The sequence below is a fragment of the Staurois parvus genome, unplaced genomic scaffold (genome assembly GCF_062004578.1).
Source record: "Staurois parvus isolate SC_StPar_1 unplaced genomic scaffold, SC_StPar_1.0 ptg000164l, whole genome shotgun sequence".
In the NCBI taxonomy this organism is placed as follows: Eukaryota; Metazoa; Chordata; class Amphibia; order Anura; family Ranidae; genus Staurois; species Staurois parvus.
In genome coordinates this window covers 706,599-722,431 of record NW_028317960.1, presented here as the reverse complement: position 1 = coordinate 722,431, position 15,833 = coordinate 706,599, and the positions used below count along the sequence as shown (strand labels likewise).

Below are 15,833 nucleotides of genomic sequence, written 5' to 3'. Positions count from 1 at the left end.
CGGGTGAGGGGGCTGCTGTGCTGGATTTCCTAGACTGGACTACACTAGAGCCAGGAGGCTGAACTTGAGTGTATCTACTGCAGAAGTATTTCTGTATTCCGGAGTGCTGACTTTGTTCTTGCTGTCATATATGACTGATACTGCTGCATAACATCCTAGCCACCCCCCAGGTGCTGAATCTGGGCCCACCCCTTTCTCTGTACTCATTGTTTAAAAAGAGTTTATTCTCTTACTAAGCCCATTCATAGCATAGTGCTGCTAAACCCCATCTACTCACCACCTTGCGCACCAACAGTTTTAAAAGACCCCAACAAAGCTGGCAGAAGATTATTACAAAGAGTTGCCCAAGTTACCCCTGTTCTGAGGGTGGAACTGTGTTCATATATATAAAGTTTAAACTTGGCTAAACCTAGCCTTTTAGAGAGCTCTCAAGTGACATAGTGTGCCAGGATTTTTTGTACACCCCTGCTGGTCACTTGAGGTATATAATCACATACAGAGAGCTACTGTTTATTCTCTTGAGGTCACAGTGTAAGCTGAAATTTGATTTTTCATAGGCACCCCTGTGGAATGTGTTATACAGTTACTGTTGTGTTTATGTGTATTGACATTCATGTGCCGATTTCCTCTGTCTTACTTCACGACTCCAATCTGCCAATGCAGTCTGTTCATCTTTTAAAGGGTGACGTGTACAATTCTTGTGTGTCTGCTGGGGGCCTACAGAGAAGGTATTCTGCTGGTGTCAGTGAGGGTGAGACCTTACACAGTGCTAGACAAGAGCAGAGAGCCCAAAATTACCAGCGGCTCCTGTGGGGGTAGCGCTACATAAACTAAATCAATCCCAGTGTCCAGAGAGGTAATCCATGTCAACCATGATAGAAAAACTCTTGCCTGCCAGTCTGTACATGCCAAAACCCACCCCTAAATGACAGATTCCCAGCAACAGTAAATGACATATACAGCAGGGAATCCCAGTTGATGTCATAGACTGAATTTGATGAATGACATAATCCCGGATTCTCATTGACATTACCAAAGTTCGGCTTCTAATCTAATAGACAGCCTGCTTATCATTGATGCCCAATAACTCCCTGTATGAATGAAGAATCCCCCTCCTCCATTCATGTGATGGAAAACATAATATGTACAGGAAGAAGAAAGAGGTGTTGTGGCTTCTACACCTCATTTCTGGATATGACCTTAGATTTTACAATTGGCCAATTCAATTGTTTATAAAGAATGCCATCAGAATTCTCTTCATCTCAGGGTGCTGCAGAATAATTGGAGTATATTGCAGGGATACAAGGGCTGTATATGTGTGCAGTGTATAGTGAGAGTAGACTCAGATTCTGTATAACCACCCCACTATCCAGGTTGGTGCAGCCATGTCCACCTTTCCCCTCTCTACACCCGTCTTTCTCTCTTCTAATCTGATTATTATTACTGCTGTGAGAAAAATCCTCCCTCTTCTGTACTTTGCTATCTGCATCAAATATCACGGATCCAGCCTCACCCTGTGTAGGAGGATGTGACCCTCCCAACTGCATTCTTCCCCGAAGTCAGAGACTTTCACTTTCATTTCTCTCTTCTGCTGTCAGTAATGGCATCTGCTGATCTGAGAGCCGAGCTAGAATGTTCCATCTGTCTGAACATTTATACAGATCCTGTAAACCTGAGATGTGGACACAACTTCTGCCGGGTCTGTATTGATCGTGTGCTGGATACACAGGGGGGGTCTGGAGGATATTCCTGTCCTGAATGCAGACAGAAGTTTCCGGATCGGCCTTCTCTGCAGAGGAACATAACACTGCGTAATATAACGGAGAAGTTGCTTTCTGCTCAGCCAGATCAAGAGGAGTCCGGGGTCTTCTGTACTTACTGTGTGGACTCTCCTGCACCTGCTGTTAGATCCTGTCTGCTCTGTGAGGTTACTCTGTGTGATAAACACCTGAGAGTCCACAAAAAGTCCCCAGAACACATCTTAACTGACCCCACCTTGTCCATGGAGAGCAGGAAATGTTCCATCCATAAGGAAGTCTTGAAGTATTTCTGCATTGAGGATGAGACCTGTATCTGTGTGTCTTGTTGTATGATTGGAGGACATAAAGGACACCAGATGGAGTCATTGAATGAGGCTTCTGAGAAGAAGAAGGAGGCACTTAGGAATGTTCTGCAGAAACTTCTGACAAAGAGAGAGGAGATGGAGGAAAGAGTCCAGAGTCTGCAGGAACACAGGAGGGAAGTAGAAGAAAAAGCAGCTGGTGACACCGAGAGAGTCACTGGCCTGTTTAGAGATCTCAGGAGACATCTGAAAGACCTGGAAAAGAGAGTCCTGAGGGAAATCTCCGAGCGGGCAGAGCGGACAGAGCGGGCAGAGCTGCTCTCCATCTTCATCCGGGATCTGGAAATAAAGAAGGAGGATCTGTCCAGGAAGATGCGTGACATTGAGGAGCTGTGTAACATGACGGATCCACTGACTGTCCTACAGGAATCAGACACAGGTGACTTGTGTGATACTGAGGATGGAGATAATGAGGACAGAGAGAGACATGAGGAACTCCTCCATGATGGAGGGGGGCTGGATGTGGCTGGGATATCACACACATTACACACAGGTTTATCTGATATAATAACAGGGGTAAATGTATCCTTCTATATACAGGGAGCTGAGGACATATTACTGGATGGAAACACAGCTCATAATAAGCTCCATATATCAGATGACAGGAAAACTGTATCCAGGTCAGATAGATACCAGAATCATCCAGAAACACCAGAGAGATTTCAGGATCATTCTCAGGTGTTGAGCAGTCGGAGTTTCTCCTCAGGGAGACATTACTGGGATGTGGATGTTGGGGGGTCAGATGACTGGAGAGTCGGGATGTGTTACCCCAGTATAGACAGGAGAGGATGGCAGTCACGGATTGGAGATAATATCAAGTCCTGGGGTTTGTACAGGATTGGTGATCAGTATGGGGTGATACATGGCGATTTGAAGATCCTCTTACCCTCCAATCCCCCCAGTACCAGAGTCAGGATAGATCTGGATTATGTGGCCGGGCGGATCTCCTTTTATGATCTGTGTGACCCGATCCGACACCTCCACACCTTCACCACCACCTTCACTGAGCCCCTCCATGCCGGGTTAGGTGTATGGGGAGGTTGTATAAAGATCTGTGGGGGGAATCGGGAGATGTGAGAACTCCGCCCAGAGATTGGTGATGTCACAGAGAGGAGAGATGTGATTTGGTGGAATATTCAGCCAATGGGATAAAGCAGTGGGCGGGGCCTCAGTTGCTGTCCTTCAGGCTTTTCTACATTAAATAATAATAAGTGAGATTTCTCCCTCTGTCGCTGATCACTGTGATTGGGTAGAATATCAGTCCAGCTACTGGACTGACATGTTCCTATTGGCCAGTGAGGAGGGATGTGCTATCTGTCTATCTATCTATCTATCTATCTATCTATCTATCTATCTATCTATTATCTATCTATTATCCATCTATCTATCTATGTATCTATTATCTATCTATTATCTATCTCTCTATCTATCTATCTATCTATCTATCTATCTATCTATCTATCTATCTATCTATCTATTATCTATCTATTATCTATCTATCTATCTATCTATTATCTATCTATTATCTATCTATGTATCTATTATCTATCTATCTATCTATCTATCTATCTATCTATCTATCTATCTATTATCTATCTATCTATCTATCTATCTATCTATCTATCTATCTATCTATCTATCATTATTATTAATACATTTACAATGAGTTTGTTCTATGGATGATTTTATTGTGTGAAGAATTACAAACGAATAATCAATCTACAAATAGAGAGAAAGAGATGACAATCGATGGGAAAATCTCTGAGGAAACACAAAGAAATGGTCCCGAGATTTACTAGTGACAGAAAACATGGGATCTATCCCCAATATAATGATCTGACTATAATAATGTCTGATGAATGGAACTGGAATGTGTCCCCAATATCATGTGTCCCCATAGAATGGATCCCCAATAGAATCCTACTGGATCCATTTTATAATGGATCCTAATACAATGTATCATTCTGGTGTTGTATCATATGATCACTCGATGTGTCCTGGTGATGGAGGAGGAATCAGGAAAGGAGATGTTAATGTGAATAAAGTTTTTTCTCTCTTGTACATGTGATGTGTCGGTGATAGAACACAGAAATCATGACATGGAGATGTATTCCTGGTCATTGTGGGGGTGTTGAAGTTTCAGTGGATGGGGGGTGCAGAAGTCAGTGCTGATAGATCAGTGTTACATTTTGTCCCATCCCCCCTCCATGATCATATTGCACAACTTTGTAGCAAGTCACAAGGTGAAAGGCTCCAGCAGAGTCTGTTCTGTGTCAGACAATTGTGAACACAGCCAAAAACGTTACCGGTGGCACAGTTTTCTCAGGAGCACACACAACTCCCAATATCCACGGTGATAATTCTGTAATGCCAACCGCCACTTCAGACAGGGGTGATACAAGCTTTAATATACGGCTCTGATCTTCAAGGAGGCAATACATTCTTCTTCCCGGAGAAGCGACTCTTTACATTCATGCATACATTCAATGAAACATTTGAAGCTCCAGAGCTGCAGATGCACCAGAGTTCTGTGATCCCCGAGGGGGGCTTTGTCAAACATAACAGGACCAACCCAGGGGTCTGGGAGGTAGGAGAGTTACACCTTTTATAAGATTTATTTCATGTACTTATATAGTGCCTTCAATTTACATATATATTGTCCATTCACATCAGTCCCCACCCCCGAGGAGTGTACAATCTAAGGTCCCTAACTCACATTCATATATACACAGACTAGGGCCAATTTAGACAGGAGCCAATTCACCTACCAGCATGTCTTTGGAGTGTGGGAGGAGGCCAGAGTACCTGGAGAAAAATCACGCAGGGAGAGCATGCAGACTCCAGGCAGGTGGTGCTGTGGTTGGGATTTGAACCAATGACCCTAGTGCTGCCAGGTGGAAGTGCTCACCATTGTGCTGCCCCTACAGTCACCCCCACAGTGTCAGTTTTCTAAATGTAGTCATATTTGTATGTTTTCTTTATATTTTATTTACAGCCGGCTGCCGTCTATCAGGCCATTTATTGTTCTCATCATGAAATCACAATTTTATAAAGACCAGGGGCGGACTAACCATTTGGAAACTCGGGCACTGCCCGAGGGCCCGGGGTCAGTAGGGGGCCCCATGAGATGCCCCTGGTACCTTTTTAATAGGCTTTTTTTGAGTTTGGTTTGCGGCCGAACGTTGGAACCTGATGAATGTTTGACCGCAAACTTTGAACTCAATGAAAGTCTATGGGACTGGAAGTTGTAAATTCAAAAGTGCCCATTTTGAAGGTTTTTATGTAAGGTATTGGCCATAAAAGGGGTATGAGGACTTGGGGACTGTCCTGAGGGACATGAATCATGGCGCCTCTGCCAGCACAACCACCGGGTGAGGGTTGTGGGGAAGAGGCCATTGCCCCCATCGACATGGGAACACCATCCAAATGCTGAGGGCACATAGCCTGGTAAGCCGCAGGGTGGGAGTGGCCGTTCGATCACTGCCCCCCCCCCCCCCTTTTCCTGCCCTTCCAGGCCTGTGCTCAGATCAAGGGTCTGGTAGGAATTTAGGGGGGACCCCACACTCTCCCCCCCCCCATTGTTTGCGGGTGGGGTTCTCCTTAAATGTCCTAACAGGCCTAAAGGGACTTTAGGGGGAACCCCAAGCAGTTATAAAAAAAAATACTGTGGGGATCCCTCCTAACCTTCCTACCAGACCAAAAGGGTCTGGTATGAATTAGGGGGGACACCATGGTGTATTTTTATTTTTTTCTTATAAAAATGTCATTAATAAAATGAAATTGTCAGTCCTGCTGCAGCAGGTTCTATGCATTGTACAGATGTGCAACTTTGCAGGAACAGGCCACTTTTTCAGCTGCGGTGGAAGGCAAACTAGTATGAGCCTGGGTGACAGAGGATGAGGAGGATGAGGATGGCTGAGTTATCCCTCCACCACCTCTTCTGCATGTTGGGGCTCAATAATACAGCCAGAACCAGAAACAAAGGACAAGCATGCCCTGCCTGCAGAGGATACACCATGTCCATGACCACCACTTTTCACAGTGGACACAGAGGCTGCTTGCCCTCTTTTAGCTGCCTGTGAGTGGCTGCCTCTCCTTGTTGGTCTTTCAGACATGATGGGGATTTTTTGGGGGGGATTTTTATAACTTTTTATTTTAGAGCATAGGACGGGAATTGAGGGCTTGGGTGCAATACCTCTGTGCTTGGTGCACTATAAACTGATTTTTTTTTTTTTAATAAAGAAAATAGGAGGTACAGCAGTTATGGAGATTTTTTTTACTGCTGCTGCAAAAAAAAGTAAAATAAAATAAATGTAAAAAAAATTAATAAAGCCAAAAAACCCCACCGGTGATACAGAAGGAAGAACACCTGCAACTCAAAAGGAGGAACAGAAATTCAGAGAACATTTATTTGCTGCTGCTGGAAAAAAAGAAAATAAATAAAAAAATTCAGAAAGTTAAAAAAAAAGGGAACCACTGCTGATGCAGAAATGAGGAACACCTGCAATGCAAAAGGGGGAACAGCAATTATGCCCTAAATATTTTTACTGCAGCTGCAGAGACAAAAAAAAAAAATGAAGAAAGCAAAAAAGAAAAAGGAAACCACTGCTGAAGCAGAAGGAGGAACACCTGCAACACAGAAGGGAACACTAATGATGCAGCAATAGAATCTGATGATGCAAAAAAAAAAAAAATTAACAAACAATAAAAGGTTACTGTGGTGACCCAGAAGTGCTATAAAACACACTGACACTTCACTGACACCACTACACTGCTCTTCACAACACGGCACTCCACTCCTAACACACCACTAACTCCACTAAACTCCAGCAACACACTACACAAGGCTGCTGTGTAAGAAACCTGATATAGTGTGGGGCGCGGACTTAGCTGTGACCCATGATTGGCCAAAGTCACCATGAATTTGGCCAATCAAGGCTCTCACAATGCATTGTGCTGTCGTTGGCCAAAGGATTGTTGCTTTGGCCAATCATGCCTCTCAAAAAGCACTGTGAGAACGCAGTGCATTGTGGGGTGCTCAGCGAGGGAACATTCTGCCCCAACACCCTTACCATTCGATGTTCAGCGAACATTCCAACAGCTGATGTTCGAGATGATGTTACGTTCGACTCAAACATCGAGCCCAACACTAATCTACAGCAAGCTACTTTACAAAACACCAGACTGCAGGTGACCTCGTTTCCCCATTCACTTCCCCTTCCTCTCTGTAACATGCGCTTTCTACTTCTCCTTTCACACTTGTGTCCTCTCTCCTTAAACTCTCCTTCCTTCACCCCTCTTCTCCACCCCACAATCTGTATATATCCCCCTCACTTCTGTCCTCCTCTTATCACTGCACTCATCATCTCCTAATTCTTTTTTTTTTAAATTTAACTGTTTTAGTATGAATTTCCATTATACCATTTTATATATACAAAAGCCAATAAATACATACTAATATAAAATATAATACTCATATTTATCTGGAGTTATATCAAAGCATTAACTTTGCTCTTGGTATCCCTTTTTTTTCCCCCTCTCTCTTTCACCACCCACCCTACCTATCCCAAACCCTATACCCCCCAACCCCTCAGCTCTTTCTACTCGGCCCTAACTGTGTTATTTTCTGTTTATTCTATTGATCTAGTCTAGTCTACACCCGCCTATGCTCTCACCTCAACGACAACAACCTCCTCGACCCCCTACAGTCCGGCTTCCGTCCCCTACACTCCACCGAAACTGCCTTACTCAAACTCTTCAACGACCTTCTAACCGCCAAAGCTAATGGCCACTATTCAGTGCTCCTACTCCTTGATCTCTCTGCAGCCTTTGACACAGTCGACCACCCCCTCCTCCTCAAAAAAAAACTACACTCCCTCGGCCTCAGAGATTCTGCTCTCTCCTGGCTCTCATCCTACCTGTCACAACTCTCTTTCAGCGTTACCTATAATGCTACCACCTCCCTTTCACTCCCCCTCTATGTTGGGGTCCCTCAAGGCTCCGTCCTCGGGCCCCTTCTCTTCTCCATCTACACCTCCTCCCTTGGCCAACTCATACACTCTCACGGCTTCAACTACCACCTCTATGCCGACGACACACAAATCTATCTCTCAACCCCCCACCTCACCCCCTCAGTCTCTGCCCGAATCACACACCTACTGAGCGACATATCAGACTGGATGTCGCTCCACTTCCTTAAACTGAACCTCTCCAAGACCGAGTTTCTTGTCTTTCCTCCAGCCCGGACACCACCCCCCATTGACTTCTCCATCATGTTCAACAACGCCACCATCAAACCCGCCCCGCAGGCCAGAGTACTTGGTGTCATTCTGGACTCCAACCTATCCTTCCAGCCCCAAGTCCAATCTTTAACAAGCTTGTGCAGACTCCACCTCCGCAACATCGCCAAAATACGCGTGTTCCTAACCCCAGAAACCACTGAACAGCTCATCCACTCCATCATCATATCACGACTCGACTACTGCAACTCCCTCCTCACTGGCCTGCCTTGCCGCTGGCTATCCCCGCTTCAGTCGATCCTGAATACGGCTGCCAGACTCATTAACCTTTCCAACCGCTCCGTCTCCGCCACCCCCCTCTGCCAATCCCTCCACTGGCCTCCATTCAGTGTCCTCCACCCCCCTCTGCCAATCCCTCCACTGGCTTCCAATTGCTCAACGGATCAAATTCAAAATCCTAACACTGATGTACAAAGCCGTCCACCATACTGCCCCGAACTACATCACTGATCTAATATCCAAGTACCACCCAGCACGCACACTCCGCTACTCACAAGACCTCCTTCACTCTAGTTCCCTGGTCTCCTCCTCCCATGCCCGCCTCCAGGACTTCTCCAGGGTGTCACCCATCCTCTGGAACTCTCTGCCCCAACCAATCAGGTTATCACCTACTCTCCTCTCCTTTAGGCGCACCCTGAAAACCCATCTCTTCAGGGAAGCCTACCCCACCCCCTGCTAACCTGCCGACCTCCTCCACTCTTCCTACCACTCCATCCCCCACAGCTATCTCCTCCTGTGCCACCATCCCCTCCCTGCTAGATTGTAAGCTCGAAAGAGCAGGGCCCTCGATCCCCTCATGTTTTGCATTGTATTGGTATTGTTCTGTCACATGTTCTGTCCCCCTTTGTAATGTACAGCGCTGAGCGAACTATCGGCACTTTATAAATACTGTATGATAATAATAATAATAATAATTGATCTTATTCAAAGAATACTACCATTTTAATATTACAAATATCTTCCTTCTTCCTTTCTTTATTACATATATTCCAGGTATACATTTGACTTTTTAAATTTTTTCCACTTTTCCCATCTTATATGGAAAATCTCCATTCTATCTTCATCTATATGGTAACGTTCCTCCAGTCTATAAGTCTTCTCTACTCTTTCTATCCAATCCTTTACTCTCGGTGCCTGTTGTTCCCTCCAAAATTTAGGAATCAGACTCTTCGCTGCATTTAAATAGTACACCAATCCCATTTTTTGGATTTTTTTGCTGAGTACTCAAACCCATAGAAAAGACAAATCTCTGGCTCCTTCGGGATATTAACCTCCATTATTTCCTGTATTACATGTACTATATCTTCGCAATACTCCTGAATTTTGTGACCCTCCCACCACAAGTGAAACACTGTGCCTCTTTCTCCACATCCAAACCAACATAAAGGTGAGTTATCCCCACTTTTCCTCTATGCTACATTCGGTGTGATGTACCATCTTGCCAAACATTTATAATTAATTTCTACCTCCTTCATATTTACATTCCCGTTAACCGATACATTTTCTTCTGTTTTTCCTTATCAATTATTACTCCTAGATCCTTTTCCGATTGTTCTATAAATGGTGGTCTTATAACCGTACTTAAACCTGTGAGAATCTTATACATTCTAGAAGCCCCATGTTTCCCATTTCCTCGTGTTTCTAATACGTTCTCAAAAGGGTTCCAATCCTCTTTTTTTCTTATTGGTTTTGGGATGTTCCCTATAAACTGTTTCAACTGAAAATAACGCCATTCAACCATTCTCGTGAATATTTCCCTCTTACGTTCCAATTATTTACGTGAGCATATTTCCTCTCCATCCATTATCTCTCTTAATTGAACATCTTTCTTCCTTATCCATTTCCCTGTAATGTTTTCTTTGCCTGGAGGAAAAAACTCTGTATTCCCAAAAGGCATTAACAGTGAATTAAATTCCCACCCCATTTGCTTATGTAAAACATCCCATACTCTCAAAACATTACGTGTATACAAACTTGTGTTGTCTTCTAATCCACGGTATTGAGGAGGTAATCAAATATTTTTACTTAAATTCATGTGACTTAATACTCAACTCTTCCCTTGTGCATTGTGTCCAATCAAAAATTCTCGCCAGTATTACTGAGTTATAGTATCTTTTTATGTCTGGTACTCCCAGACCTCCATTTTCTTTGTCTCTACTTAAGATGTCATAGCTAATTCTCAGCTTTTTATTCCTCAAAATAAATCTTGTCAGGATTCTTTAAATTATACTAAAGAATGTCTCAGGTAATTTAATTGGTGTCATTTGGAATTTATATAAGATTTTTGGAACAATCACCATTTTTATCAAGTTTATCCATCCGATCCATGACTGAGATCCCCATCCTATTTTCTTTATTTCATCTTTAATCTCATTTAATAGTGGTATATAATTCAATCTATATCTGCTTCTGCTTCCTGACTAGAAATACTGCTACAGGGCGGCATGGGTGAGCAAAATTACATATATATACATGATTCACACTCCCATGGTTTTCATGCCCCTCCCAGATGGCATCAGATTGCCTGTCAGTACACCAGTCATTACATTTAACCCCTTGATTGCCAGGAGCACGCTCATACACAATAAACCTCCATTGCTAGTATAGTGTCTGAACGGATCAATATCTTTGATCAGATCAGCACTATACCAGCATTCACATTAGTATAGTGTCATCAAAAACGCAGCATTAGCGGGATCAGTCCCGGCACCTGCGTTTAGCCTCTACACTTACCCCCCCTTCTCCTCCAGCAAGTGTGGTGTCAGTAGTTCATTGTCACTTGATACATTGCACACAAACCGCAGTGTTGGCAGAATCAGCCCTGATCTCTGTTAGCACTTGTCGGTAAATTTTGATAACTCTCATATGCAGCAGAGTGCCAGTACTAGTGCTGCGCTACCTTTTGATGAACTGGCGAGCACCAGCAGTGTAGTACATCCTGGTATTTCACATACCTCTTAGATTGTGAGCTCCCAGGATCAGGCACTCCTAACCCTCTTGTATTTAACTGTATTGTTGCTGTATTGTCTCTCGTTATATTGTACAGCGCTGAGCACACTGTTGGTGCCATAAATCCTGTATAATATTATTAATAATAATAATACCAGCACTGCAGTATGACTTGGTGACGTGGCGAGTCCCATAAGTGCAGTACAAGCTGGTGCGGTGGCAAACACAAGTATTGTCCCGCAACCACCAAGAATTTGCACACAGGCCCATAGAGCCCTTAGTATCCTTCCGGATGTGCTTGCAAATCCCAATTGGCAGCCCACAAATTCTGCAGCACCCGTACTTCCCCCATTCACTGCCTAACCCAGAATTCAGGTGGAAATAGCAAAATTAACTCCTCCCCTTGATTTTTTGGAGCTGTTTTTCACGGAAGATCTGTATGCATTGATTGTGGATCAAAGTATTTTATATGCACAACAATTTATCGCCGCCAACCCAAATCCAAACCTTGCCAGACCATTCGCATTGAAACTCCTTACGGTTTCCGAATGTAAATTTTTTTTTGGGCCTAACCCTCAACATGGGAATCACTAAAAAAAATTAATTGCGTTAATATTCGTCCACAGACCCGATTCATCATATACCGTGTTCTCTGCTGCCATGGCCAGGCATAGATATGAGAGTATAATGTGTTTTATGCATTTCAACGACAATACACTCTGTCATCCTCGGGGTGACCCTGAATTTGACCGGCTCCACAAAACTCAGCCCCTCGCAAATCACCTTAACCAAAAATTTGCAGACGTCTATACTCCCCAGGAAAAAATCTGCCTTGATGAGTCCTGGCCGCCTTGCATTCAAACAATTTCTCCCCTGCAAGCGTGCCAGATATGGGGTCAAGATGTAGAAGACCTGTGAGAGGACAACAGGCTATGCATATAAGTTTTGGATTTACGAGGGAAAAGATAGACACATGGAGCCCCCCAGATGCCCAGACTACATAGGGAGCAGTGGCATAATATTTTGGGACTTGGTGTCATCCTTTTTCCATATGGGGTACCACTTATACGTGGACAATTTTTATTCAAGCGTGCCACTATTTAGACATTTGTACAATCTTGGAACTGGCACTTGTGGCAAAGTGTGACCTAATGTGTGCCCACCATTAGAAGTGGGTGGATGCAGGGTGGTATACTCTAATGGTGGGCATACCACACACTTTTTTTTTTGGCAGAGATTTCTTCTCTTTTTTTCATTCAGTCCACAGGCTACATAAAAAAAGAAAGAACACAGCATATATACCCAACAAGGACCGCGACGTACTGGTACATCACTGGACCTTGAATGGTTATACCAGGATGATGCCTACAGCTGCAGGCATCATCCTGGTATCATTTTTTTCAGCTGGCAATCGGCTTTTATGCAAAAGCAATCCTAGTGGCTACTAGCTGCAGGATTGTTTTTACAAGCAGCAAGAGATGATGCCCCCCCTTCTCCCCGGCTGCCTTCCACGGCCTTCTCGGGCAGTCTCGTGCCATCCGGGGAACCTGAGAATGCAGCCAGTGTTATTGCCAGCTGACCATAGAGCTGATTGGAGACCAGAATGGTGCCAATCATCTCTATAGTCTAATGCAGGCCATGCATGGTTCCAATTCCGAATGTTTTTTTGTTCAAAAATCAAAATGTCGTTCGTTCTGTGATCTGATGGTGCCACCAATGATTTTGAAAATTGGTTGTTTTTCACAAATTTTCCAGCATGCCCGATAAATGAAATGGGGAGGCAACATGAAAATCAGCCAATGCCATTGCCCCACTACCAGAGTGAAAAGCATCTGATTACTATTAAGTCTGATTTTCGCATGGAAATCATTCAGAATTCGAACCATGTATGGCCCTCATAAGAAATTGGAAGCTATGAGCATTTCATCACTTCAGTTTTGCAGGTTATAAACAGCCCCATTTGTAAATTGGGAAAGCATCTGATCACACTGATTTTGGTTTGATTAGATAATGTAAGGGCAGAGGAGATATCCAGAGTCTGATAGACCCCAGATTTCTCAAAAAATAATATATGACAATGCCCAAAAAAAAAAAAAAAAAAAAAAGCACCCTCGCCCCCTTGCGCGTGCACACGCACAGGTGCACGAGCGTTGACCCTGTGACGGTATGTAAACAGCGGTTGCACCATGAATGTGAGGAATCGCCACGAAACTCAGATCAAGGGCAGAAATTCTAACACTAGACCTCCTCTGTAAATCTAAAATGGTAGCTTGTAAAGGCTTTTAAAATGTTGCCTATGGATATTAAAAATGTATGCAGTTTGTCGCCATTGCACGGGACATGCACAGTTTTAAAGCATGTCATGTTTGGTATCTATTTACTCGGCATACCATCATCTTTTATATTGTACCAAATAATTGGCCAATATACTGGTTTTTTGTGCATTAAAAGTAAAAAAACTGTATTTAAAAAACAAAATTGCGTTTGAAAAATCGCTGCACGAGTACTATGTGACGTAAAAAAAGTCTGCACCCACCATTTTATTCACTAGAGTGGAGAGTGCGTTTTGGGTGGTAGATGGATATCAGGTCAGTGACGTAGTTTGGGGAAGCGTTATGAACAGCTTTGTACGTCAATGTTAGTATTTTGAATTTTATACGTTGGGCAATCGGAAGCCAGTGGAGGGATTGGCAGATGATTTATTGCTCACACATGCCATGAGTATATGTGGAATTACTCCCCAAAATACATTCTACTACTTCTTCCGAGTATGGGGGTACCACATCTGAGAGACTTTTTGCCAGTCTAGCCAAGTACAGGACCCCAAAATCCAATAAGCACCTTCAGGTTTTTAAAGGGCTTTGTTTCTTCATTACACTTCCTGATTACCTATCACAGTTTCGGAGGACCCTGAAATGCCAGGATAGCACCAAACCCCCCAAAATTACCCCTTTGTGAAAAATAGACACCCCAAGGAATTTGATAAGAAGCATGGTGAGTATTTTGCAGATCTCGTTTGTTGCCTCAAGTTTTTGGAAAATGAAGAAAGAAAACAAAAACATCTTTTATTTTCTTTGTTTATATTTCAAAACCTTGTGATAAAAAATGAGATCTGCAAAATATTCACTATGCCTCTTTTTAAATTCCTTGGGGTGTCTACTTTCCAAAAAGGGGTTATTTGGGGGGGGGGGGGGGGGTTTGGTGCTATCCTGGCATTTCAGGGCCTCCAAAACTGTGATAGGTAGTAAGGAAGTGAAATGAGGAAGTTACGCACCTTCAGGCTTTCAAAGTGGTCATTGGATTTCAGGCTCCTGTATGTAGCTAGGCTCCCAAAAAGTCTCACATATGTGGTATCCCCATACTCAGGAGAAGAAGCAGAATGTATTTTGGGGTTTAATTCCACATACACCCATGGCTTGTGTGAGAAATATATCATTTAAATGACATCTTTGTGTAAAAGTAAAAAAAAAAATGTTTTTGTCAATTTCCAGAAACTTGTGGAAAAAAATAAATCTTTCATGGACTCAATATGCCTCTCAGCAGATAGCTTGGGGTGTCTACTTTCTAAAAAGGAGCCATTTGGGGGTTTGTACTGTCCTGGTATTTTAGCACCTCAAGAAATATGATGGGCAGTCAGAAAGTAAAAGCTGTGTAAATTGCAGTATCTATACCATAGGTTGTAGACGTTATAACTTGCACACAAAGCAATCAATATACACTTATTGGGATTTTTTTAACCAAAAACATGGAGCAGAATACATTTTGGTCTAAATTTATGACAAAATTATTTTTTTTTTTTTGGATATTTTTATGACAGAAATTAGAAATTATAATTAAAAAAAAAATTCAAAACTTTTTTTGTTTATAGTGCCAAAAATTGGGCCTGCTGGACCCATTTTGTAACCACCTCTACATATTGCTCCCTCATGGGTCAGGACACCAGATTGAACTTAGCCCTACTAATGGTTATACTCCTCTTCCTTCACGGACTGAATGGTAATGACCTTTCTTCGGTGAATTATACCTGACTGCTTAGCATTGGCGCTAGTACAGATTTCAGACACATTCATTTATGCCCTATTGTATGAACGTTGACACAAACGCCGCAGCTGTTCCTCACCTCCTGTTCCTCACCCCAACCTACTGTTTTCCTCATTCCCCTCACTTCCCCCCCCCCTTTTTTTTTTCTTTCTCTCTCTCTTCTCTTTTTTTTTCCTCTTCCTTTTCTCCTCTCTCTTAGACAGGCTTCTGTACATATATCAGGTTTAGTCATTTTTGGTTATCGTTTATGGAATACTTGGTATGCGGATAGTCTAGCTCCTATATGTTCATCAGTGGTATTCACGACATCCACATTTACACTATGAGCTTTTCCTCGTTTCAAGATGGCGTACTGCTTTCGGGGTAGGCATTGAATGTTACACTCCCCCATGTACAGATTAACACGCCGACACGTACTTGAT

The 15,833-nt window shown here is 43.2% G+C and overlaps 2 protein-coding genes across 2 annotated transcripts in view; both read left to right on the top strand.

Annotated features, from left to right (window-relative positions):
- Window positions 1–15,833, top strand: part of LOC149462960 (NACHT, LRR and PYD domains-containing protein 6-like) — a 580,167-nt gene that overhangs the window by 485,232 nt on the left and 79,102 nt on the right. The window lies entirely within an intron of this gene.
- On the top strand, window positions 1,599–4,183 carry LOC149462962 (E3 ubiquitin/ISG15 ligase TRIM25-like). Its single transcript, XM_089676103.1, has one exon. The coding sequence runs from the start codon at window positions 1,601–1,603 to the stop codon at window positions 3,197–3,199; it is 1,599 nt and encodes a 532-aa protein (XP_089532229.1). The 5' UTR covers window positions 1,599–1,600; the 3' UTR covers window positions 3,200–4,183.